This window comes from Prinia subflava, chromosome 4 (genome assembly GCF_021018805.1).
Source record: "Prinia subflava isolate CZ2003 ecotype Zambia chromosome 4, Cam_Psub_1.2, whole genome shotgun sequence".
NCBI classification, from domain to species: domain Eukaryota; kingdom Metazoa; phylum Chordata; class Aves; order Passeriformes; family Cisticolidae; genus Prinia; species Prinia subflava.
In genome coordinates this window covers 2,727,108-2,753,384 of record NC_086250.1, presented here as the reverse complement: position 1 = coordinate 2,753,384, position 26,277 = coordinate 2,727,108, and the positions used below count along the sequence as shown (strand labels likewise).

The 26,277-nt window shown below is 42.6% G+C and overlaps 1 protein-coding gene across 1 annotated transcript in view; it reads right to left on the bottom strand.

Moving 5' to 3' along the window:
- The window catches only part of PTPRO (protein tyrosine phosphatase receptor type O), a 211,244-nt gene that overhangs the window by 4,164 nt on the left and 180,803 nt on the right, over positions 1-26,277 (bottom strand). Inside the window, exons 19-32 of the mRNA XM_063395156.1 lie at positions 25,155-25,294; positions 22,490-22,622; positions 21,460-21,580; positions 19,872-19,940; positions 16,421-16,504; positions 13,214-13,249; positions 12,163-12,244; positions 11,097-11,187; positions 10,535-10,611; positions 9,345-9,479; positions 7,340-7,462; positions 5,934-6,088; positions 2,917-3,052; positions 884-1,004 (exon numbers count right to left, since the gene is read on the bottom strand). Coding sequence (XP_063251226.1) covers positions 900-1,004; positions 2,917-3,052; positions 5,934-6,088; positions 7,340-7,462; positions 9,345-9,479; positions 10,535-10,611; positions 11,097-11,187; positions 12,163-12,244; positions 13,214-13,249; positions 16,421-16,504; positions 19,872-19,940; positions 21,460-21,580; positions 22,490-22,622; positions 25,155-25,294 — 1,487 coding nt within the window. The 3' untranslated portion in view covers positions 884-899. The remainder of the gene's footprint in view (positions 1-883; positions 1,005-2,916; positions 3,053-5,933; positions 6,089-7,339; positions 7,463-9,344; positions 9,480-10,534; positions 10,612-11,096; positions 11,188-12,162; positions 12,245-13,213; positions 13,250-16,420; positions 16,505-19,871; positions 19,941-21,459; positions 21,581-22,489; positions 22,623-25,154; positions 25,295-26,277) is intronic.

Sequence of the window (26,277 nt, the reverse complement as noted above, 5' to 3'; positions counted from 1 at the left end):
ATACAGTTTTTAGCGTTTGTTTGACCGACCCTGCACACAGGCTGGGGCTCAGATTAGACAGTGACCTACCTAAACACAGGCCAGCGAGGCAAACTGGGCTTCCTTTGCAGGCAGGGGTTAATAAAGGCACACGTGCAGCACCACAGGCACAGCAGACACGGAATTGTCCTGCCACAGCCCTGGAGGGGCTGCTCAGCCCAGCTCTGCCCTTGAGCAGCACTTGTGTCCAAGCCTGCAGCCTCCTGCTGCACCCAAAGGGAGTGTTAAGGTGATGGCTGGGTTATTGCTGCCACCTAATGAGCCAAAGCTTGGAAGCCTAAAGAGCAGTGACACACGTCCCACAGCCTGTCCCCACCAGCAAACCTCGTGCCCACAGCCACTTGTTTTGCTCAGGCACTGGGGTCAGTGGGAAAGCAAGACCAGGCCTTCACTTGTGCTGCTTTTGGTACCAGTTTGAGAGCCTGCAGGTTCTCTGGTTCAGAGATTTTAGATTTAGGAAAAAACTTGCCACTGTTTCATGTCAGAGCTTTTTGGTTACCAACTCACCCTCCAGAAGACCATCCCCAGGCCTCTGCTGGCCTTGGTAACCAGGCAAAATGCTTTTATGACAATGACTGAAGATATTGAAGCTTTCCCTCCCTTTAAGCTTTGCAAGCATTTTAGGACAAGTGGCAGGGAGTGCTTAGATGGCTCACCAGGAGTTCTGGACTCTCTTTAAATATGAGTGAGCCCATATTTCCTAACACTGCCATGGAAAGGGTAGTGGATTATTTACTGCAGGAGGCTAGATGGATTTTTCCCTCACTCTCCATATGGAATAGGAATAAGAAAAGCCCCAACCTTCCAGCAAAGCTTCTGGAACAGGGTTGTGGGCCTGACTCACCACCTGTGGCTCTGAACTAGGACTTGCTGACGTTCTCATATATGACATCACTGATGCAGAACTGCTGCTTCTTCTTTTGCCACATCAGCTGCACGCACTGGTGAATAAAAATGTACTGTTCCTGGAAGAAAAGACCAAATAAATGGGCTTTTTTGTACCTCAGAAAGCATGGCAAAAACCCAGCCAGTGAAACAGTTTGATAGTTCACAGTAACAGCCTACACAGCTCTGTGTCTCCCACCTCAGCCCCTCACAAGGCACAGGGAGTAATCAGCTCCCAAAATAATAGTGCACAATTGTTACAGAGAGCAGAAGGGGAAGTGTGGAATCCACCTGGCACTAAAATCACTTATTAATAACCTGAATAATGAAAGAAGAGTTGAATCTGACTTACAGTCGGTCTACTTTACATTGCCTAAAAATAAATAAATTCCAAGAAAGGTATCTGAATGTTTTATGTGCAACAAGTTGCACCCATGCCACATATGCACCTGAAATATTTCAATGAGGTTCACATTCCTTAGTGTTTGACTTCTCTATCAATAAAAAGAAAGCCCCAATTTTGTTCACAGAGTAGTTAATTTGGAGAGGCTGGTTTCAATTCGGGATATTCTCCATTCTAAACCCCTTTTTGAGCTCATGCCATTTGTTTTTTTAAACTGCTCATTGAGACACTGCCAAGTTTCCAGCATACAAGACAACGTGAACTCGGGTGATCTGTCAGTGGTTTCAGATTTTGCATGGAAAAACTCTTTGGTGGCCTCTGTGACTGGGTGTCAGTGTCACTTGGCCACTGCCTGTGACAGCAGGAGCTCAGTAACTGCCCTGAAAATCAGCCCCAGGCAGGCAATGAGGTTCTACATGAAAAAAAAAGAAATATTAAAAATAATCAACCCTACAGAAACCCTCATCACCTCTGGAGTGGTAACAGTTGCAACTCAAATCAATCAACCATCAGGATTTTTTAACTCTGGCATTTCCATAAGGATCTGCCTTTGGATTGATAGAGTGAGTTGAGATGAAAAGTGGCAGTTTGATAGGAATGACCCAGGATGGACTGAAAATGGCTTTATTTCATTTCCAGATGCTAGCTGTTGTCACTGCAGGTTTTCTTCCTCCTCTCCTCTCCCTGCTACAAGTTTTTTTGCTTTGCTCTCAGTTCAGCAAACTTTGGCAACAAAGAACCTAGCCTGAAAACAGTGATGGTGGCATTTCATGCAAACACTGCATGGGAGTTGCTCACTTGTTCTGTGTCTAACCAAGGAAGAGTACAACAGGCATGAAATATGAAATCTTTCCCTCATTACTTGGTAGGAACTGGGAAGGTTTAGATGCATCAAATCTTCTGCTTTGAAGAAAGGGTTTGTGATTTTTTTTTTCCTCACAGATATATATTGGTTTTTTCCCCCAGGTATATATTGGTTTTTGGTTTTTTCCCCCAGGTATATATTGGTTTTATCTCCAGTTTTATCCCCCAAATATATATTGTCTATATATTTTTGTCTTAAAAACAGAGAAGGAACTACTCAGTAGATATTTGAGTAGGCAGAGGGGCCAGGAGGGTGTCTGGCTGACTCACAATCCTTTTGTCTGTTTGGCTTGTTTGAAATTCCATTGTGTAACGAGCTCCAACTCTTGGCTGGGTGATCCCAACACGATGCTTGAAGAGGGCTGCCCGACACTGATATCATTTCATGAGCCATTAATCCCCTCAGCAAGCCCAGCCCTTTGCAGCGTGGTTTGAAAAGTTCATCTGTTAATCTGCTCTAATGCATTGTCTGCATATTCATTCCACAGAAGGAATAACTCATTTCCTCTGGCAGACAGACTGCAGAATCATTAAACCTACCTGTGCAGCAGATCAACAATGTGACAAAACCACAGTGAAGATGGAAACTTGATTATATTGTAATGATTCCTAGTGATTTTGTCGAGTGCTCAGGGGGAACAACAGTCACTAGACATGAACCTGCTGAAGAAGGGTGAGAAATGGGCACAACACCACTGCCCCAGAGCCGAGTGAGCAGAGCCTACCTCTGTCTGCACCATGGACATTCTGTAGGACCTCATGTCCGACACCAGCCCCAGGATATCCACGAACTCGTGGTCACGGATGTGCTGCAGGAGCCGGTCCAGGGCGATGAACGTCCCCGTCCGTCCCACGCCGGCGCTGCAATGCACACGGACAGACAGACAGACAGACAGACATGCACCTCATCCCGGCTCCTCTGAGGGGCCTGCAAAGGGCAGGGTCCTGCAGCTGGAGCCAGCCAGGAACGGATCTGAGGCCGGGCAGGGTGGTGGGTCTGGGGGAGTTACTGGCACGCAGCCCATCGACCTGTGGTTGGGCAGAGTGGGGGCACTCGCACACAGAACGTGCACACACACACACAGAACGTGCACACACACACACAGAACATGCACACACACACACAGAACATGCACACACACACACAGAACGTGCACACACACAGAACGTGCACACACACACACAGAACGTGCACACACACACACAGAACGTGCACACACACACAGAACGTGCACACACACAGAACGTGCACACACACACACAGAACGTGCACACACACACACAGAACGTGCACACACACACACAGAACGTGCACACACACACAGAACGTGCACACACACACAGAACGTGCACACACACAGAACGTGCACACACACACACAGAACGTGCACACACACACACAGAACGTGCACACACACACACAGAACGTGCACACACACACACAGAACGTGCACACACACACAGAACGTGCACACTCACACAGAACGTGCACACACACACACAGAACGTGCACACACACACACAGAACGTGCACACACACACACAGAACGTGCACACACACAGAACGTGCACACACACACACAGAACGTGCACACACACACACAGAACGTGCACACACACACACAGAACGTGTACACTCACATACAGAACGTGCACACACACACAGAACATGCACTCACACACAGAACGTGCACATACACACACAGAACGTGCACACACACAGAACGTGCACACACACACAGAACGTGCACACACACACAGAACGTGCACACACACACACAGAACGTGCACACACACACAGAACGTGCACTCACACACAGAACATGCACACACACAGAACGTGCACATAGACACACACACAGCCTCACCCACTCTTAGCTCTCACACACAGAACATGCACACACACAGAACGTGCACACACAGAACGTGCACACAAACAGAGCCTCACCCTCCCTTAGCTCTCACACACAGAATGTGCACACACACACAGAACATGCACACACACACAGTACGTGCACACACACACAGAACGTGCACATACACACACACACAGCCTCACCCACTCTTAGCTCTCACACACAGAACATGCACACACACAGAACATGCACACACACAGAACGTGCACACAAACAGAGCCTCACCCTCCCTTAGCTCTCACACACAGAATGTGCACACTCACACACAGAACGTGCACACACACAGAACGTGCACACACACACAGAACATGCACACACACACAGAACATGCACACACACACAGAACGTGCACATACACACACAGCCTCACCCACTCTTAGCTCTCACATGCAGAACATACACGCAGAACATACACACACGCAGAACGTGCACAGACACACATAGAACGTGCACACACACACGCAGAACGTGCACAGACACACGCAGAATGTGCACACACACAGAACACGCACACAAAATATGCACACTCGCACACAGAACATGCACGCAAACACAGAATGTGCACACCCTCCCTCAGCTATCACACACAATGTGCACACACACCCTCAGCTCTCACACACACACAGCCTCACCCACCCTTAGCTCTGTGCTCTTCCTGCTCTCACTGCTCTCCTCACAGGCTTCATGAGACCCCAGTAAATCTCTACAACTGAAGCCAAAAGTGCAGAGCCCTGCTCAGGAGCAAGGGATGCCCAGAGAGGGCGGGGGTCACACCTGGGGACTCAGCTCCACATCTCCCCTCACTGCAAAGCTCTTGGCACTACTGCAGTGTGTCCCCAAAGGACAAGCCAGCCACAAGAGTCTGCACTGCAGGACTGCTGCCTTGGGAGCATGGACAGAAATAGCTTCCACTCAGCTGAAAAATCTTCATTTTCCCCAAAGGGAAGCTTAGCAACTAGAAATAATACACACTGCTTTCAATGAGGGATTCTCGTGTGTGTACGATTCTCTGCACTGTGATTCCACATGTGATGTTTCAGTCAGATTTCTCTGAGTGTGACTTTAGAGATTCTACAGAGTTTCACACAGCATCCCATCACCTTACCTACTACTACGGTATCTTAGCAAAAGTTCGTTCTTCTGTTTTGTCACGCTTTTTCTGAAAAGCCTTGAAGGTGTTTGCAATAATGTTTAACAGTTCATCTCTACACAGTCCAACTGTCACAAAACAGGTCTCTATTTTGGCTTTTGTTGTGCTCATTTCTCAAATATGGAACTTCTGACGTGTTAATTGCACAGATTAACTGATAAATTCATTCTGTGCCTTCTTTAAAGCCTGAGGACAATTGCTGCAGCAGTTGATCGATATATTCTTTCTTTGCCCCCCTCACTAATTTTGTTGCATTGTTACTTTTAATCTTTGTGTCTAAAATGCACAGCATAGTCTAAAAATCCTATCTGAAAATATCCCTCTTTGCTGCTGGAAGAATCCTCACTGAAAAAAAGAAAACACTGCTGAGCTGTTGCCCAGCTCTCTGGTCCTTGCTTCTGTCCCTTCCCAGAACAATTAAGCAGTAAATACGGGGTTTGATTTCATAATATTATATATAAATCTCTTCCCCGGGTTATTGAGCACTTTTTTTGATACTAAGACTCACAGAATATCCTCTATGAATTTCTCCATGAGGTTACAGGGGAGAGCTGCATAACACCAGAGAACCACCTTCAGCCAGCAGGCGAGCAGAACCCCAAAATCTCTCCTGGATGGTTTCCCAGCCTATTTAATGTCCCACCTTGTCCTGCCACCTTTTCCTCGAAGCATTTACCTGCAGTGTATGACCATGGGGCCTTTAGTCTTTGCAGATTTCTGCCTGACCATCTGCACGAACTGGAGGATGCTCTCGGCAGCGTTGGTGGTGGGGACGCCGTGGTCTGGCCAGGCAGTGAAGTTAAAATGCATCACGTCCTGCACCTCGTCAGCCTGGAGGGAGGAGCAGAGCAGGGCTTTTAGCAGTGTCACCACACTCAGTCACACTGTTATTTATTGTTATTTAGTGCTTTTCATTTTTTTCCCCACATGCAACCTAAAAAAACCCCCAAAACTGGCAAGGAACAAAGATGCTGTTTGATTATAAAGTGGGAGGAATATCAGGCCATCATTATCAAATGGTGTGAGCTTCCTGTTTCTGGGTTGGGGATTTGCTTTATGCTTTTGTCCCTGTGGTAGTTCCATCTTACTTTGCTTTTAAATCAAGAACTGTTGCGTTTTTCAATTCTTTTTATTCCATTCCCTCTCCTTTTCTCATTTTGCCACAGATAAAGAACACTGTTGGCAAACAGTCAAGCCTGGACTCTTGAGAGATTTTCTTTTCAAGTTTTAAAGAAAAGAAAAACAAAACAAAACAAAATAAAACAACAACAACAAAAAAACCACAAAAAAACCAAACAAACAACCACCCACAAGACAAAACAAAACAACAAAAAGACACACACACAAAAAAAAAAAACAACGAAAAAACCAAAGGGAAGAAAAAACCTTACCAGAGGAAACATTTAGGGGAAAAGCTCACTATAAAAAAAAAAACCACAACAATTACAGTGCTAAAAATTCTAGTGGCTTTAGATGAAGTAAGGTCCTCAACACAACACACAAGGCCCTGTGTGAGTGGTGAATTGCCAGTGCACAGCTTTTTCCACATCCCCTCCATATCCCTAAATTTTCCTTCATGAGATGGTGCCGGCAATGAGCTGATGCAGGAAACAAAGGTGGAGGGAAATGCCTGAAAGCCTGGGGAGCTTTCATTTGGGCACCACATACTCTCACATTTGTTTCAATACTCTACAGGTAGAAATGATTATTGCAGAATTGCCCTTGTGAAAAATATCTGCAATTCTTCCATTGGTATTTTGAATGAGGTGTGAAGTATTTTGAAGAAGGTGTGCCTGAGATACAGAAAAGAAGGCATTCACACATTTGTTGGCAGTAATTATTGGTATTATAGACATGTCCAGAGCTCTGGTGCTACTTTTGTTTCAGCCTTGCATTTTGCAAAGAAATTCAGAGACAATTTTAGGGGAAAGTTTTGTGATTTCATCATTTGCCCGTGTGAAGTGAGGGTAAGGACATGGATCTCTCACAGAGAGAGCCATTCTCTCTTAGACAATGCCAGGAACGGACAGAAATTGAGGAAAAGGCTGGGCTGAAATCCAGCTTTGAAGGTGTTTTGCTCACGTAGCTGATGCGGAAGCTGCGGTACACCCAGTCCGTGTGCTCCTCCTCGCTCAGCATCTCCACCGTGATGTCCCCATAGGCAACAGGGTCCTCTGTGAAAGGCCAGTAGTGGTCACATTTCACCTGGAACAGAGGGAAACCCGCCTGCATTTGGATTTATAAAAACACAGGTACAGAAAGAAGCACACACAGAAGGACGCAGAACCTCAGGTTTAGCAATCCCACTCCTCTGTTCCCTTGCTGCTGCAATAAAAAGTGATTTATCCTGCTGTGACTTCCAGTCTGACCATTCCCATTTAATTGTGCCCATCAGCTGTTTCCATGGATCCTCCACCGAGAGTGAGAAGTACAGAGATTGAATTAAAACCTTTAGAAAAATTAGAATATAGAAAAGCTTTAGATACACAAAGTAGAAATTTAACCCTTAGCTTTAAATTTTACATGCTCTAAGTCCTAGTTGTCAGTGTAGAAGGACACAGCTTTAGGCCTAGTGATAGAGTACAGACATAACAAAAATAGAGTAGGGTACTGTTTATAATTTTTAGTATGAATTTTATGTACAACAAGGTAGAACCTTATGCTAGTAAGATAGAGTTTTACGTTAATAGATATGCTGTGTGCATAGGTTTTGACGCTGATTTTCGTAGTTTTACGAACTTTAGAATTGTACCTAGATTGGTCAGTGTGTAGATAAAAAAAATGAATTTAATTGTGGCCATCAGCTGTGGATTAGTTTTCAGAAGGGCAGCTTTAGTACAGTGAAGAATACAAAAAGAGTGCCTTTTGTTATTCCTTCTGATATAACAGGTGTAAATGGAGAAAAACCCTGGGAAAGAGGGTATATATAATCATATATAATAACCACATAATATAATAATGGTCATATAATGGTATTATAATGCACCCCCAAATTATATTCCAAATATTTCTATTACAACATCAAGGGGAAATGTAAGGATAGAACTTATATTTTGTAATTATTTAAACTTAAAAGTGCAGAATCACAGAAGGTCTGAGGTTGGAAGGGAGCCCTGGAGGTCATCCTGTTCAAGCCCCTGCCTCTCAAGCAGTGTCACCCAGAGCCAGCCCTAGACCAGGTGACTTTGGAATATCTCCAAGGATGGAGACTCCACAAGGTCTGGGCAACCTCTCCCAGTGCTCAGTCCCCCTGACAGTAAATAAATGTTTCCTGACTTCAGAAGGAATTTAATGTGGTTTTTGAATTTGTGCACATCACCTCTTGACCTGTCACTGGGCAAGTCCCTCATCTCCATTCCCTCCCATCCCAGGTATTTGTGCACAGGGACAAAATCCCTGGAGCCCTCTCTTTTCCAGGATGAGGAGTCACAGCTCTCTCAGTCCCTCCTCGTGTCAGAGGAGAGGCTTCAAAATAAGGTCAGGGGAGGTAAAAGGGCAGAAAGGTCGAAGAAAGTCAGGGATCATCAAACAAGTTCAAAGGGGGTTGAGAAAGGTAAAGAAAGGGAAAATCAACATCAAAGCAGGTCAGAGCAGGTCAGGGAAGGTTGAAGAAGGTTGGAGAAAGTAAAAAAATGTCAAATAAGTTCAGGAAAAGTCAAAGCAGGTCAAAGAAGATCAAAGAAGGTCAGAAAAGGTAAGAAAGGGTCAAAGAAGTTCAGGGAAGGTTAGAGAAGGTAAGAAGGGATCAAAGAAGGTCAGGGAAGGTAAGAAGGGGTCAAAAAGGTCAGGGAAGGTCAGAGAAGGCCAGGGAAGGTCAGGAAAAGTCAAATAAGGTGCAGCAAGTCAGAGAAAGTCCAAGAAGGTCAAGAAAGGACAAGAAAGCTCAGGAAAGGTCAGAGGAAGCCAAAGGAGGCCAGGGAACATCAGGGAATGTCAAAGAAGGTCCTGAAAGGGGAAGGCAGATGCTGTTCCAGAGCTGGTTGTGATGCTGACTCGTGATCAGACACAATGCAAAGACATTCACTCAGCATAAAAGAGCTTTTCCAGAGTGGTTTCTTTTACACCACATAAAAGATTTGTGACCTACCCGTCTTTTCTCATTGCACTGAGTGAGCATAACAATAATTTGTGATTTTTGCTGGAGAACCATCTTCCAAAAATCATTCCTGGTTTCTGGCAGTGGTCCTTGGGTTGCAATGTATTCCTGGGGTGAATTGTAACCCTAAAAGACAAACAGATACATCCTGGTTACCAACGTGGTTACTGCTTCTGGATATATAAAAAATTATAAACAGCAGCAAATTGAGGAGAGCAATCTGGGAGGATGGGGCTGCATAACCTGAAGCTGTAATTGGACAATTAACCGCAATATTGAAATGGAACAAAACTTATAAAAGTGTGAAAAATCGTGACCAATTGTCCATCTTGGGTGGAACCTCAGCCAGGCTCTTGTACTGCCCAAGGTGAATCCTTTGAAGGCCTTTTAATAAAAACCTCTTTTATTCCTTTAACTCTGCCCAGCCCCTGTTCCAGGCACCACAGGGATAAGCCCAAGTGACTGCACGGGCTCAGGGGAGAGTGGGGAGAGCTGAGGAGCTTTCAGCCAACCCCCAGTGTCAAAATATTTCCCTGCAGCTCTGGGTACTCTCTAATTATCCCAAATCCGTGGGTGCTGCCCCTGGCAAGTGGCTGCTCTCTGCCAGGTGGAGGGAGGCTCAGGGGAAGCACCAGGGAGGAGGCAGAAAGCAGAATTTCCCTCCACGCACCATCTGGGCTGTGTGCACGTTGTGCATTTGGAGTGTCTGCCTTAGCCCTCTTTTCCCATGTGCAGTAGAAATCTAGAAAAATTTCTCATTTGAGAATTCATATTTCTCATTTGAACATTTATATTTTACCTCACTGTCTTAAAAGCTGAATCATTTTAACATTTCCTGCTCATTTCCCCACGAATCCAATAGAAGTTCCACAAAGACTCACAGCTCCTGTAGCGAAATTTGCCAAAAAACCTTCCCCCTCCACCCCTTTTTATTTCTTTTTTTGTTTTGTTCTTTGGGGTTTTTTGGGGTGGTTTTTGGTGGGGTTTTTTTTGTTTGTTTGTTGGTTTGGTTTTTTGGGGTTTTTTTTTGTTGTTGTTTTTTGGGGTTTTTTTGTTTTGTTTTTTTTTGGTGGCTGTTCCCTGTAAGCAAAACATTTGGAATCCGAAGGAGATGCTGAGAGCACGACTGAGCTCCCAAGAAATATTGTGCTGTTTTCAGGAGCCCAGAGCTCTGTACTCACAGGGATGTAGTTGGCATTGATGTAGTCAGATCCCTCTTCTTCATTCATGGAGACCAACCGCACACGACTAAAATCATCTGCCAGAGGAAAAAGAAATCAGGGAAAAAAATCATTTCTTAAATACGGCACTCATCTCCAACCAGGTTAATTTAAACTAGCCCTACAGGAATGGGCAAAAATAACCTTTTAAAAAAATTAGAAAATTCTTGTGTTGACTAAAAGCAGTGTTTGCTTCACTGCACGGACACAGCATCATTAGTGTTCTGCAAACACCCCTCCAAGTGCTGTCCCTTACATTTCATTAAAATCCTAAGAAAAGCACAGTAACACCACTCAGCAGCATGAAAGACTTTGTGTTTCCCACCTCCACACTCTTGCCATGACAAACATTTCCAGCAAGCTACATCTCCTCAAAGCTAACAAAAAACCACCCCTTGCTTGGTTCCCTGTAAGAGCAGAATTATAGGATGGATCTTAGGAAATCTGGGTCTCCAATTCTCTTATTGAAACCTTTCTTTCCCTCTGCAGGGGTGTGAGCAGGGTTGGGGTGTGTTGTACTCACAGGGCAGGATGTTTGTGTAGCGGTTTTTGCAGCGGTTCATGGGGAGATCAGCAGCAAAGTGGGGAATGTCCAGCCCAATCAGTTTGAGCTCCTGAGATCACAGAAAGGAAAATGCCAAGGTCAGCCTCAAAAACACCCAGAGAATGATCCTCTGTCATTACTCGTGGCAGGCAGCAGGCAGAAAACGCTCATAAATCACAAACTGGCAGCAGGAGGACGCGGATTTTCCTCAGTTGATGCCTCCAAGCAGTGCTGGGGATTCTCCTCCTGGAGTTGCCGACACATCCTGGCTGTGACTCAGAATTGCTCCTCTCTACCCACACTCAGCCAAAACCCTGCCAGACCAGGGCCTTGCTAAGTTATTTCTGTGGTGGTCACCTCTGCTCCACCTAAAGGAGATTGTTCAAGCCCTCAAGTGGCTTTCAGTCTTGGGGAAATGCTTGGGAGATATTCCTATTTCATCTTCAGGAGTTACACGTAATATTTCATGCATCAGGGGAATTTGCTGTCAGGAAGGGATCATGGAAACTTCCTGAGAGTCCTCCCCACTGCCTTTCCATGTTTAAAACTTTGGGAAACAGCCCCAGGATCGGGATGGGGTTTAGTTCTATACTACTAAACTGACTTTAAATTTTAGCTAATCCACAGAATGCACCTGAACTTCTCTTAGAAAAATCTCCTTGCTCTTACAGAGATTTCTGATGCTACTTCCTGATTTCAGTGCTTCCTCTCAAATTAAGGACATTGAATATATAAAATAAAGCCATTAAAATCCCAAATTTAATACAGGTTGCCAGCATGTCCCAAACTTAAAGCAAGTGTGTTTTCCTGACAGCTGACTCAAACTGAATGTGATAATCCACTCTAATAAATTTATTAAATGCAGGATTTAACAACACCAAGGGCCAGTTCTAATTCTGCAGAAGAGGAAGGAAACTGGCCTGCCCAGCAGCACCACAGACTGACAAACACAGAGCACACAGGAGCATGCCATGCAGCCTTAACCTCTCCAAAAAGCTCATCTGGGCATGGCAGGTAGCAGAGGGCAGAACCCTCAGAGATTTACCTCAAATTGCAGAGAAAATTTATAATCTGAGTCTTTGGCCATATCCTTGATGTATCCATCAAAATCGTCCAACTGGACAGGGCTTTAAAAGAAAAATACAGAGAAATTAGGTTAAAAAAAAATCTGATTTTTGTGGTACCTTTTTATTTCTTTCCCCCAGAATACTCTCAAGTCATAAATATCTATTTGCAGCTGTTAATGCTAGAGAGAAATAAGGACAAGCCTGGTGGTTCAGGGCCACCAAAGGGTGGGTGTATTACATTTTGGATGCCACTGCCCTGGCTGCTTTCTCTGCTGGCCTTGAGAACTATACACATTTGCAATTAAAAGTCAAACTCTCCTCCCAGAGAGAAGGTGGCTAAAATAAAGGTGGTATATAACTACACAAAACCATGGAGAGTTTCAGTAGGTACAAATCAGCCTTGGATTAATGACTGCCATCTTTCCACCCTTTTTTTTTTTAGGTGAGATCTGTTAGGCAGGCACAGCCCCTGAACACAACGCAGCAATAATTAGTCTGAGTAACGAAGCACAGGTAAACATCTACCCTCCCTTAATTATCAAACTCTGATTTACAAGCTGCTGAAGCATGTACACAGCAATCTTCTCATTTACTTGGAGGCAATATGCCCAAAGGAACTTGTCTTATCACCACTTAATTACTCCTGTTTACCCGCTAGCGTTAATGAGCCAATGTTCTGGCAAGGACTGTAATGAGAGCCCCGTGTCAATAGGGAGGCATCACACAAACAAAGGCATCCCAGCTTTTTCAACATTTATAATTCTTAACTAAGGACAAGCTCCGTGGAAGTCCCTAACTTGGATAATTGATCTTTTCCCTGATGACTGATTTCGTGTGTTTCACTGCAATCTGTCGAGCAGAATTGTTTTTGTCCAATTGTTGTTTGTTTTCTGCTTTCAGGTGTCTCTCTTGGGATACATCTATCAAGAAGTTTTCTGTATCAGTAACTGAAATACCCCTATGCCATGTATTCCATAATGCCTATTTAGTCTAAGACTTATTCCTTTAAGAATCAAAGAAGTTACATACTTGGTCAGCTTTCTCTTCTTTAACCCATTTTTACTCCTGTAAAAAAAAAAAAAAAAGAAAAGGAAGCATTTTTCATTCACTAAGTAGTTGTACAGCCTTCAATCAAAGACAGTGCTGATTTAAGAATGTGTATTTTTTCATTATACTCAGGAGGAGATTGCTGATAATAATTTGGACAATTTTAAGCTGATAATAACATTTCTGTTGGCCCCAGTGGGATTCATATCCCATTCTGTGGCTCTGAGAATGACCTGCCATTGAAAAGGAAAAGCTGTGCCCACAAAAAGCCCTGTAAATCCTGACCCCTGGATTTGGGTGGGCTGGGGCTGAGCCCCAGCTGAGCCTGGAAATTTGGTGTCAAGACAGGAGAGCAACTGGGAATGAGAGGCATCTGCTGGGCAAAGGGACAACACCACCACTTGCAAATTCGAGGAAAGGTGAAGCAGAAAACAAAGGGCCTGTCCCATAACCTGCTTATGATGATAAATAAAAACAATGGCAAATACCCTACTGACCTCAGCTGGACTCAAACCTTAGATCATTTACCTGCCTTTTAACAGCCAGGGATAATTGTGGCAGTCATGTAAAACAATGATTTATGAGTGATCTCATTCACTAGCAGCAGTGGGGAGCAGGTTTCTGAGTGTGTTCAGCAGTAAAACCCAAAGTTTTGGATTTAAGAGCCGCCCTACACCAACTACCACCAGGTGGTTTTTGGAGGGGGGTGTGTTCATTTTGTTTTTGCCACAAAGAAGTGAAGCAAAAATAAGATTAAATACACAAAGCAAGCACCCTGGAATAACTTGGCTAGAGGCCTAAAAATACTGATCTCCTCTGTTCCATCAGCCACAGAGCTCAAATAGATTCTTGCTTACTCAGAAGGAATTTTAGTAGTGTCATTTTTTAATTCCTGGGCATTAAACACTACCTGTTCATTTTTCACATTCTAATGACTCTATTTTTAATTTCATAGTTATATGAAAATTATGTCCAGATCACTTGGTTCACTTACTTCAATTAGTAAATTAAAGGAGAAGACTTTTAAATTCTAAATAATGAAAATATACAGAAAGAAATATTAAAAGAGGAGTATTTTTTTATTTTTCCACCTTGTTAAGTTTAGAAATTACATTAAAAATCAATAAAGGACTACTTTCCAAAATTAAATTTTACAAAATATTCAGTTTCTGGAGCAGCCACAACCTGTAGTAATTTTGTTACTTTGTCAAAGTACATTTCCATTTAGATGAGGAGCTTTGCCTGCAGAATTACCAAGAGCTATGGCAATATCAGCTTTATATTAATGTGGAGATTAAATATTATAAACCTCTTCAGCCTATCATGTTATCTGTACATTCATAGGTACTGTACACCTAAACAAACAGTATTTATTTTCCATCTTCAAAGATATTTTTGAAGTCTTAAAGTAAATTCCACTAAATTATTCAGCACATCTCTATCCCCTGTGACTATGATAAACCTTTTAATGTCAGGCACATAAGAATTAATTTGAAAAGGAAAAAAAGAAAACCTAAATACTCTTTATGATGGGAATACTTCTAAGAATGCTTCTCCAAGGGACACTTCAAGAGGCAATAAAACAAATAATTGGCACACAATTCTCAGCAAGAATTTCATGTGCTTGGATAGTCCCAAGAGGCCTTTGTTTCTTAGCATTGCAATTGTTTCCTGAATGTTCATAAATATTTGAACCCAGCTTGTGTGCAAAACAGAAGCATTTGAAACATTAGCTGGTGTTTCATCTGTTATTCCATTTACTCTACAGATTAAAATCCAAAGAGAGGGATTAATCTCATCTCATTGCACTTCAGCTCCTGTAAACTCAATCATCTAGACTAAAACAGGTGGATTGACTGAAGGGGAAGCGTCTGAGGGGAGATGAGCATCTGGAAAGGTGAGTTAATAATAAATAAATAATAATAATAAAAGCAAAAAGGCAGAGGGACGAAAGGTGACAACACTTTTGCAGCAGTGCCATTGGCAGTGGCCACTCTGGGCTTCTTGACCAGCCAAGAGAGCTCAGTGTGACCTCCAAAATAAAATAATCAAAATAATCACCTGCTTGCCTGACCCCCACCTCTGTGAGCTCCAGAGTTAGCTGAGTTTACACCACATGAGCACCAAGCCAATTTAACATCCAAATTTGGATGGGTTTTTCTACAGCCCCACTGTGACTCCAGGAAAATCAGTCTCAAAAATCCCTGCTGATCTCTGCCTGCCAGGGCTTTGGTGCCTCATGGTAAGACCAGGGAAAACACTTGGGAATTAAAATCTTAACCTCAGTACCACCTTTTTTTGTAAAACCCTAAAACTTGGACCCAAGACCATCAGGAACTCAAGTTTCTTTATATGAATTAGGCATTTTTGGGTCACAGTCAATTATAATTATTTGTTAAGTGGTTTGTAAAACAATTCTGGTTCTAAGTAGACGAGTAGATTTGTTGGGTATTTTCAAGAAAACAATAAGGTGTTTACTAAACCCTTAGAAATTATTTACAGACTAAAGTATTAAATATACACACATACACAATGAGATGTGGACGAGTGGCTTTGTGGGGTATTTTCAAGAAAACAATTGGTTTTTACTAAATCCTTATATATTATTTACAGACTAAAGCATTAAATATGCACACATACACAATGAGGTGTGCACACAGTGACCCTGTTTTTACTCTTTGGGACTCCTAACTGTATCCACTCTCAGTGAATTGGTTTTTTTTCAAAAACAAAACTTTCACTGACGTCAGGAGAGCATAAGGGCACCTTTGAAAAACAAACGTATTTGACATCACACACCAAACAGGTGGGGCACAATCAGCAATTTTAGTAATAGCACAGCAGCAGCAGAAGTCAGTGCCAGGCAATGAACATGGAAATAACCAGGACAGGAGGAGCCAGGACTTAAAATGAAGCAGCAAAAATTGCAAAGACAGTGATGAAATGGATTTGATGACCACTGTAAGATTAGCTTTTTAATACCAGAATGGGCTGGAGAATAAACAGACAAACCAGATGAAGCAGGGTAGCAAATACTTTGATACCCACATCCTCACAGTCCGTGTTCCAAGGAAATTGTATCTTCAAAAGCTTTGCCCAGTTTGAGAACAAAGGTACCACACGTCTCTCATGTCATAGAAATTCACATTGTTCACACATTGCATATGGAAAAACAAGTAAATCACTTACCAAGGATTAACATAAAATGCCAAAAGATAATCAGTCCAAAGGCATGAGGGTAGCAGAGTTAGGAAAGCAAATACACTTCTACGCCTGTGAGCATTAATAAATAACATACATAAAGATGAAAAAGTGTGGAGTTAGTAAGACAAACAGAAATCAGGAGATCAGCAAATTCTATTTTAAAAATCAGCTAAACCCATAAATCCTACTTCTTACTTACTTCCTAAGAATATTACTAGCATCCCTAGAATTTTTACTCCTCCACCTGCAGGATTTTCAGCTATCCAACACAAAATTCTATGTTATATAATAAATATGTCTTATCATATTGATTCAGGCCTGTTACTCCTAATTTTCAGAGAGTAAAGTGGGTAGGAAAATATCATGGACAGATTTCCAGCCATTGCATAGGTGCTATTAAGCCAATTTTCAATGTTTTGAGATATTCAGTACTGATATGGTTTGTTTTTATCACATACAGCTACAATCATCTCCCACATTTGTTCCTGCAAGTGATCCTGTGGATTTCAGAAGATCTAGATTGGAGATAAATTCAGATGCTTCTGTTGTCTCCTAACAGTCTTTATTGAGTCAGACTCCTCAAGGCATCCATAATAACATTTTGCAGTGCCTTAATCTTTTTCTTAGGTTTTCATCTAAACCTATTTTTCATAAAATGAAAAATATTCATTGCTTGAGCAGTCCTTCTACCTGTGGTTTCTGTGAATAACTATCCACAGCAGATTTTACTGAGGCTAAAGGAAATATGAGTACAAAACCATTGTAAACTTCTTTATTTGCCAACTGTTTACCAGGTTCTGCTGTGCATTAATTCAGGGAACCCACTCAGGCCAGTTCTACCTATTGGTGAAGTGGGCTTCAGGCACTTTGCATATATGAAAAACTCATGAAACTTAAACAAACTTGGCTCCAGTAGTAGGGTTTTTTTAATCAAATACACCCTCAGTGTGCTTTTCCCCATCAGAAAATCTGCTGCCTTAAAAGTGATGCATCCTTCTGTTCTAAAGGGGAAGCACAAAGTTAAATTTCCTTGCTCAGTGCCCTTGGCCCTTAGGAAGCTGGTGGGCACTGTGTTTTCCCTGATAAATAAGTCATGTCAAATGGAATCATCTCTAATCTCAATCTTCCAGCCAGGGAGGAAATCTTCTGCCCATGCAGTGAAAACTCCAAGTGATGTTTTAATGAGTTTTGCTGCTGCAGAGGAGGCAGGCAGTGCATTTTCTGCAGGGCACCTTCCCCAGGCTTTGGCAGGAGTTTTGTGGCTCAGCCAGAGGTCAGAGCCCTTTCTGGTCCATCACACACCACAAAAACTGCAGGGTCAGGCCCTTGAGGCTCATTTGTTGTTTGAGTTTCTACGGGGCTGGACTGAGGATGAAATTTGGGTTTCCATACACAAGTCTCTGGTGCCACAGAGGTTTCCATCAGGCTGGGACAGAGAAGTTGCTGGAATACTTCTCTTTCCTTTGAGAAACTCCACATGAGGCTTTTATTTCCTCCTGCCTGCAGAGGCAGAAGGAATTATTCAAGCCTGAGCTTCTTTCCTTGTCAGTCCTCACAAGAATTTTCCACACTTTATCAAATCACTGGCTAACATAATGCAAACTCATTTATATTCACAGACTAGGAGCTCTGACAGCTAAAACAATTGATTTTATTCGACATATGAAAAATATGTAATTGCCTGATAAATGCAATACTGTTTATTTTTCTGCATTCATGCATCTTTCACATCCTGCTCAGGCATACAGAACAACTTAATGAAAAGAAAGAGATGCAGAGATTGCTGAAATCCTGAAAACTCTGCTGAGCTTCCCCATGGAATCTCCCTGGCTAAATCCCTGGAGTGAGCCAATCCTTCTCTGTGTTTTTAGGGCCATATTTCCCACCTGGCTGCCTTGATGGACTGGGAACCTGGCCTTGACATTAGACAACAGAGGCACACAAAACAACTCTCAGAGAAAAAAGGACCATAAGATAACTGCCTTCAGTTACAAAAAAAAAAAGTGGAGATATTAAGCAGGAATGCTTTCCTCCTTTTATATTTTTATAACTTAATTTATGTATGTATACACATATGCATATACACTCACACATATATATATATATACACTAAATCAAGCATCCAAACCTAATTCCCTTCCCATTAAAAAAGAAAAAAACCCCACCTCTTATTGTTTTAATAATGTCTGTTGCTAGTTTAATAATTTAATTCAAGCTTGGCCATTTAATTAACATGAGTGTTTGATCTCCTGACTGTTTTTGTCATTAATACAGTCCAAGCAGGAGAAGCTGAGGGATGGTTTCCTTTGTACTGCATACAGCTGGCTGCTATTAAAGCAAGTGAAACTTGCTGAATATCCAGTTAATTAGCAGCACAGTGAGGTATTGACAACATTTGCAGGTTTATTAGAAAAAGTGTGTTGGTGCAGTGTCAATCCATTGAGAGCCAGCCTGGCTGGCAGCCTGTGTCCTGTGGGATCATGGAAGCAGCTCCCTGTGCACCAACTTTTCCTTTCTTTCCAACTTCTTGGCTGCCAGCAAAGCTGAGCATGGGTGTAAAGGCAAAAAAAACATGGAAAAATATGAAAAATATTCCTGAGCTACTGCAATGGGGCTGATGTCTTGCTTGTGAATGTCTGTGTTTGCACCTGCCTTGAAGGAGAAGAGGTTTTTGCAGGCATTGCCAACACCAGAACAGTAAACCTTGGGTCTGTCATCACCACTCATTTGGTTATCAAAACAGCAGTGGAAATGACCCCACAGTAGCTCTCAGAGCCTCTTTCTTCTATAAAGACTAACCCCACAGATTTTCTTTGTTCAAATACTTCAGCTGATGGTGGCAGTGATGATTTAGAGTCTGTATCAGTGCCTCCAACCATTGCAGGTGATTTTCTAGACTAGAAATACAGATTTAGAGGATTTTTTGTTATTTTTTCAACAGCACTGAGCATTAAGTTGCAGTATATATTTGAGTTGGCTTGTCCTTCTCTTGTAATGTAAGGAAATATTAATTAAAGGCACTGTATGAAGACAGTTGGTAATTAGTCATCTACAAATAAGCTTACTCCTGGATGTAAATATATGGAAGTGCTAATGACTTTATAGATCAAGTTTCTACAGTTGTGTTATTTCAAAAATAAGTCTGTAAGAGAAAGGCAAAAAAAAAATATCCTCCCAAAACACATCTATGCAGCTTGGCTGACATACAAATACATCATTGTCTAGTAAAAACAGCAGGGGACAGAATTCATGTCTTCAGTCATCATTCAAGAAATAAAATACATTTGAGGAATAAAATACGAAATTACCAGGCCTAGTAGTTCTATTCTAAAGAGGGACAGCAATGACATACAAAACAAGAACTTTTAGATTACAGATAACATTTGCCAAAAAGCAGAGATGGGGAAAACCCATAAACTTTGCTTCAAGCACTCACCAGTTATAGGGGAGCTTCCCATCTCTCTCTAGGGATGCAAAATTCACAAAGGTCCCAGCCCCGCACTCCCTGTTCCAGGAAGAAAATTAGGTAAAAGTTACTATTTTTGGATTTACAACACTTGCAAAGAGCTTGATTTAACAGAGATCTTGGCATTGCAGGGAAGGGCTGAACACTCACATCTGTGCCAGGTCTGAGATAATCTGTAATGAACAGAACTAAAACCCCTTAACCTACTTGTCCAAAACCAATAAATGTTCAACATTAGCTGAGATCAAATTGCCTAAAAATGCTTCAAAAGAATGAAATTCTCGAATAGACCTTATCTTCTGTCCAGATTTGTGTTTTCCATAGCCTGGCACTAGCAATGGTTTCTGGGCTCAATACACAGGTTAAATATTTACTTTTCTATACTAAATATTCACTGTTCCCACTCTAAGGAGAAGTTGTTTAATTGTGCCCTTTTCACAGGATAATTATAGGTAATTTTGAGTTACAAAAATAACTGCAGGAAAAAGAAAAAAAATCCTGAATGACATTCTAGTAGTGTCTTTATCACAAGTACAATATTTTTAGCTAGGAATTATAAACTAACTTGACTATTTTCTTGATTTAAGCAAACAATTGCTCGCAGCTTCTTACTGGATTTATTTTTTAAATTTCCTTCTGGGGTGTTTATCTTGTGGGCTACAAGCAGTGAGGAAGAGAAAAAGCCTTGGGCTGGCTGCACAGTAATTAAATAGGAAAGAATTAATTTAGCTGGGATTTTCACAGAGCCAATTATATGTAAAAGGAACAAACCCCATCATGTTTTCTTAAAAAGATAACCTGAAAAATATGTGTGATGTGATCATCTGTTGCATGGAATACATGAACAAGACACAACACAAAATGCAGCATCTGCTGGGCTGCTAAATACAAGATTTTTTTATGTAAGTTTGTTTTTACATGAAATGTTTTCCTTCCTTGACACAGTAAATTAATATAAAATGTATTACACAGATTAAAAAGACAAAGACTCTGTGAAACCTTCAAAAACAATAGGTAAACCAAATCTCTAAAGTTTGGGGAAACTTCCACAGCTCACACAGATCATAACCCACATCAAAGTGAACTGTTGCAGCTAAGACCACCTAGAAAATGAAACTGAATTTCAATATCCACAAGGTACAAATGATTGGTGAAGACTGGCAAAGGGTGAGAGAGACACTCTCTATTTATATGGAAAAATCTCCTGTTCCACACCATGTGAAAGACTTAAAAACAACCTTGGTGTCCTGCTCATGGCCATTTGCCTCAGATCCTAATTCACATTTGTGTTTCTGACACAGCCCTTTTGTAATGAGTGATTGCACCCATGGGCTCAACCCTGCAGAGCTGAAAATGAGGCAAAGGTTGAGGCTTGTCAGTCAGGCCAAGAGTGAGAGATAGAAGGAGATGAGCTCAACAGCAGCTAAAAAATGCTCTTGAGGACTCCCTGTTCCCAAGCACCTCCAGCAGCACCCACACACAAAAGCACTCTCAGCTGGAACTGCTGTCGATGCCTGAATTTTTTTATTATTTTTATTTAATATAAATCTGGACTCACCTGGCCATTTGTAGGTGTTTTCTCCTGAGCACAACGAGGGTGACCAGCAGCAGCCCGATCAGGAGGATGCTCAGGATGGCCAGCACAGAGATGACCACGACGTTGGGGTTCATCTCCCTGACTGTGCACACAGAAAATGACTCTCAGTCAGCTCAGAAGCACTGACATTTTTATTTTGTTGTGTTTTTCCCTGAGCATTGATAATGCTATTTTTTTTTTAACTTATCTCAAAGAGCCTGGAGTGTTAGAGAGAGAAAAATCTACCACAGGAGATAAAGGGAGAGTTTGAGTAGATATTGCTTTTAGAAAATTTCTTGGGGGAAATGACTTCACTCTGGCATTTTTGTTAAACTTTAACATGTTCTGATTTATTATTTTCTTCCTTTTTAGCTGACATTTATAACACAAGGGAAAATGGTGAAGGTAGTACAAAATACAGATATTCATCATCATCTATGTCTCCAAAGCACATTTCCACTCTGACGTTGCTCCTCAACAATAATCAGTGCTTTTTCTGACCCAGAAGCTGGGGTTTTGTAAAATGCTGGGTTGAAATTGCTTAATTACTCTGGAAAAGGACATGCCCAGGGATCCTCCTGTGACTGCTGAAGATCCTGTAGAGGATCTTTCTTATCTTTTACTTCTCTGCTGAATGCAGCATAAGCTTAACAGCTTATTAATGTGTTTTTCCTCTTATTTGGGCTTGGCTGAGAAAACATTTTTCTCCATAAACATCATCAAGCAGTGCCCCAATATTTAGTATTGAGACCACAAATTAAATCCCTGATTTCTAAAACCCAGAACAGAACTGAGCCCCCAGTTTAGGTTTTTTCCAAGTGGGAAGAGCCTCTTCTCAGGGCTTCCCAAAGCTGCTCCCCCATCCCACGCACATCTGGCAGCCTTGCATGGCACAAACAACCCCTGGGGCCAGCGTTACAGAGGGCAGCTTTAGAAAACAAAGGGGGAAGAGATGTAGCTGGGTGAGGAAGAGGAAGAAAGCAGCAGAGGAAGGCAGGGCAGCGCTGCTCACCCATGGTGGAGACGGTGATGAAGGTGGGGATGCTGGGGCTGTCGTGGCTGAAGGTGGTCACGCTGCAGTTGTAGGACGTGGCAGGGGTCAGGCTGGAGATGGTCACCACGTGTGAGGACACGGTGACAGGTTCCTGCAGACAGGGGGAAGCACACAGAGAGAGAGGAGTTTGTTTTCTGTCCCATTAAATGCAAAAATTTGCTTTACGTAGGGCCGGCACGCAAAGTCAGATCTGGTGAGAGAAATCAGCGCTTTGGAACGCAGGAAAGGTACCCAGGGCCTGCCCTTGACAACAGGCAGAGAGTCTGGCAGGAAAGGGGAGAGGAATGGGGATGAATGCAGCTGCAAGGACACCCCAGAGCACCCCAGGGCCCTGGGGAGGGAGGGACACGTGCCCCAGAGTGGGTTGGTAGGGGAAGGCCCTGTGACCTCCAGGACATCCCAGAGGTGGGCACAGCTCACGAGCTTTGGTTTCTAAGCCACACAGGCAGCAGGAAAACCAAGTTATTTTTATACAAAGAGCAGCCAAGGCAGTCACAACCTCTGCCATGAGTGAAATCACAATCCTGATTTGAATGCACGTCGTCTCTGCCTCTCAGGCAGCTCCTTTGGGTGTGGAGACCTGTGAGCCCTTTTGAGTTGTCAAGGTGAAAAACAAAGCTAGAGCAATGCTTTTTGGTAATAATTATTAATTACACATCCTGCACCTCAGTTTTTCTTACTCTGTATAACATATTTATACAATGTGTTAATTACTGTGACCCCTGTGAACGCTTCTGTGGATTTTAAATGCTGATGGAACAAGAGAAACAAACACAGCAAGAACAACACATGCACTGACTTAAAGTAAGAGATCCTTAAGGCCCTTGGTTTTCTGGACTGTGCAGCAGAACCAGAGGTGGGTTACAGCTGTAAAAACAGGGATGCTGAGCCAGTGGTTTAGAAGGGAAGGAAGGAGAAGTTTTATGAATGGACCCACTCCAGGTGGGGATGTAAGATGCTGTAACGAGTCCCAAGCACTGGATATTTGTAAGAGCCTGTTGTCAGTCAGGGCCCAGTGCTCAGCTCCTGTTGCAGAGCCATTCTGAGGTGCATGGTGCAGATGAAATCACAGCCACGTGAGTGCAAGGGAGGAGACTTTTATTGCCTGAGCTGAAAGGAAGAGCCATTTGGCAACTGGACTTGGTTGGGTGTTTCCATTTTCCCCTCTGAGAAATTTAAATTAGTCCACTCAAATCCAAGATGCTCAAAATCAGAAAGCTGTTGCTTTTCATTCCACTGACTTAAAGATGGCAAAAAGGGACAAAAACGTTCATGTAATTAGCATGAACATCAGAAAAAAGGGAAAATCAGAAAGAACTTTCACCAGTTTACTTGGAAAGCATCCCCTCCTGCAGCTCAGAAAGGAGCCCTTCCCAGTTCCTCATGGAGACAGAAAAGAGTGATGAGCCTAAAGAGGAGTGAGCTGACAACCTCTGTGCATTATCCAGTGCCAGATGTTCCCATCCACAAATGGGACCCCACTGAGGCCTCTGCCAAATGCAGCAGTCTTCTCCTGATCTTCTTAAAGCAGAGCTGCTCTGAACTGAAGTTGCAAATCCTCTGGTGCTTTCCTTGCCTGATCCCATCACTATTTTGAATCTGGTAAGTGATGATGGTGACTTCACAACGTTTGCTATTCAGTGTGAAAAAAGCAGCAACGTGGAATCTAAACTATCCAAAAGTGCATTTAAGCTTTTTTTTTTTTCCTTTAGTCATTGTCCGTCTTGATTTAAAAAGAATATTCAATAATTCAGACTGATCTTCCATAGGATTATGGAGTGTGCAAGTCTTTTGTGGTAATGAGTGGTTTAAGTAGGTGATTTTTCACTTCTTTCTGAGTGATTCCCCATTACGTGTCACAGTGCCCGTGAGAGAACAATGTTTTGTGGCATGTAATCAGAATGATTCATTATGCCATCAGCTAAAGCACAAAGTAAACCTCACAAGTTGCACAGTATTGAATGTCAAGGAATTAAAGCTACTTCTGCTCTCTGTTTTTCACTGAACAGCATTACCTGTTTAAATACTAAATATTTAAATTGGCTGCTGAGCACAGGTACATGACTGGACAGAAAGAAAAGGAGGTTCGTATGTGAGGCTCAGGGGGTGGGTCCTGCAGGAAATAAATATTTTATCCTGAGATAAAATGCATGAGGAGCAGCCACATTTGCATAAAAGTGCCCTTTGAATAGCAAGGAGGCTCCTACTGAACCTCAGTTAACAGATCTCAAAACCAGGAACTCAAAGTATTCCAGAAATAATTAGATACTGTATCAGAAATCTCATGGCATCTAAACATGTCTATTTTCCCCATTCCTTATGAGGCTCCCTGACCCTTTTCCCCTCCTTGCTCATTGGCTTTCCCTTAGTTTTTGTGCCCTTTTAGGTTTTTCAGTGTTCCAGAGCCATTCCCACGTGCAGCCAGTTCCACTGGCACTGCTGGATGCACATAGCTTCTCTCCAACCAGTTACAGAATCTCATCAATGAGACACAGGTCAACCTTAATACTGCAAAAAAATTCAAATATTTCAGGATTTGAAGTGTACTTTAGCAGTTTAGCTTTTAAAAGTTTGATTCTGGGATGAAGAGTGGACCCCAAAGAAGAGGTGGGCTTTTGTTTACCTGGACTTTTGTTTCCTGGCCAGATCCAGCCTGCTGGCAGTAGACTTCAAAGAAATCAGCTACTCCTTCTTCCACCCACAGCAGAGTCACGGAGGTCTGAGTCTTGTTGACAGCAAACAGTGATTTTGGAGGGGCTGGCTCTGGTGTAAGAGAAAAATCTCCTTTCATTAAGCTTATCTTTAAGTTTCCAGACAAATGAGAAAAATGAAAAAAATTTTAAAGCAATGCCTGATGCCCTTCTATCTTTCATTTCCTTCAGATAAAGTCTAGCAGTGTAAATCCTCTCATGATGACAAACTACCACTGTAAAATGGGAAGATGATGAAGCGTGTTGGTTTTTCTTCTCTATTTAAACCACTCTATATTTGGACAGATGGATAATTACTTCACTTCCCCTCTCAGCAGAGCCCTTGTTTGAGGGTGATCAGTGGATTCTATTAATAGAACAATTTAAGAGGAACTCTTTCAGAAAAGACCACTGTCCACCTGTTAGCAACACATTTGGCCTGAGAAGGCTTTTCTTCACAAGGCCTGCCCAGGAGACTGCAAAGAAGCAGCTTCCCACAAGGAATGACTGCCTTGGTTCCTTTAATTGCAGCAGAGGAAATATTTAGCCAATTATCAGTTTAAAAAAAAAAACAACTAGTCTTTTTTTTTTTCTTTTTCCCCCTCTGGCTCACATTTAAGGGCTACTGGATCTGTGTTGCCTTCCACGAGTTGTAGGATTGCAGAGATCCAGAAGTCCAGAGGTCCTCAATTAATTAGTTTAATTTTCATTGCTTTTGTGCTGGATGAAGTGACAACAGGCAAACAAATAGAGTCTGTGGGGCAGGGGACAACCCTATGACCAGAGGGACAGATGGAGGCTCTCCTGGGAGTGGTGGTATCAGAAATGTTGTGACCCATGGATGGTGCACTCACACCCCTGTCCCCACACCCAGTGGCCCCTTGGCCCCTCCAGGGCCATCCCTGCCTCTGCACCCCCGTAGTGAGGGTTACACCCCTCACTGTGACCACCCCCAAACCAACCTGGGCACTGGAGAGCACAGAACAGCAGGGAAGAGCTTGAGGGGCAGGGGAGGAGCAAAGAGCCTAAGCTTAGTGATAATATGAGAGAGACTTC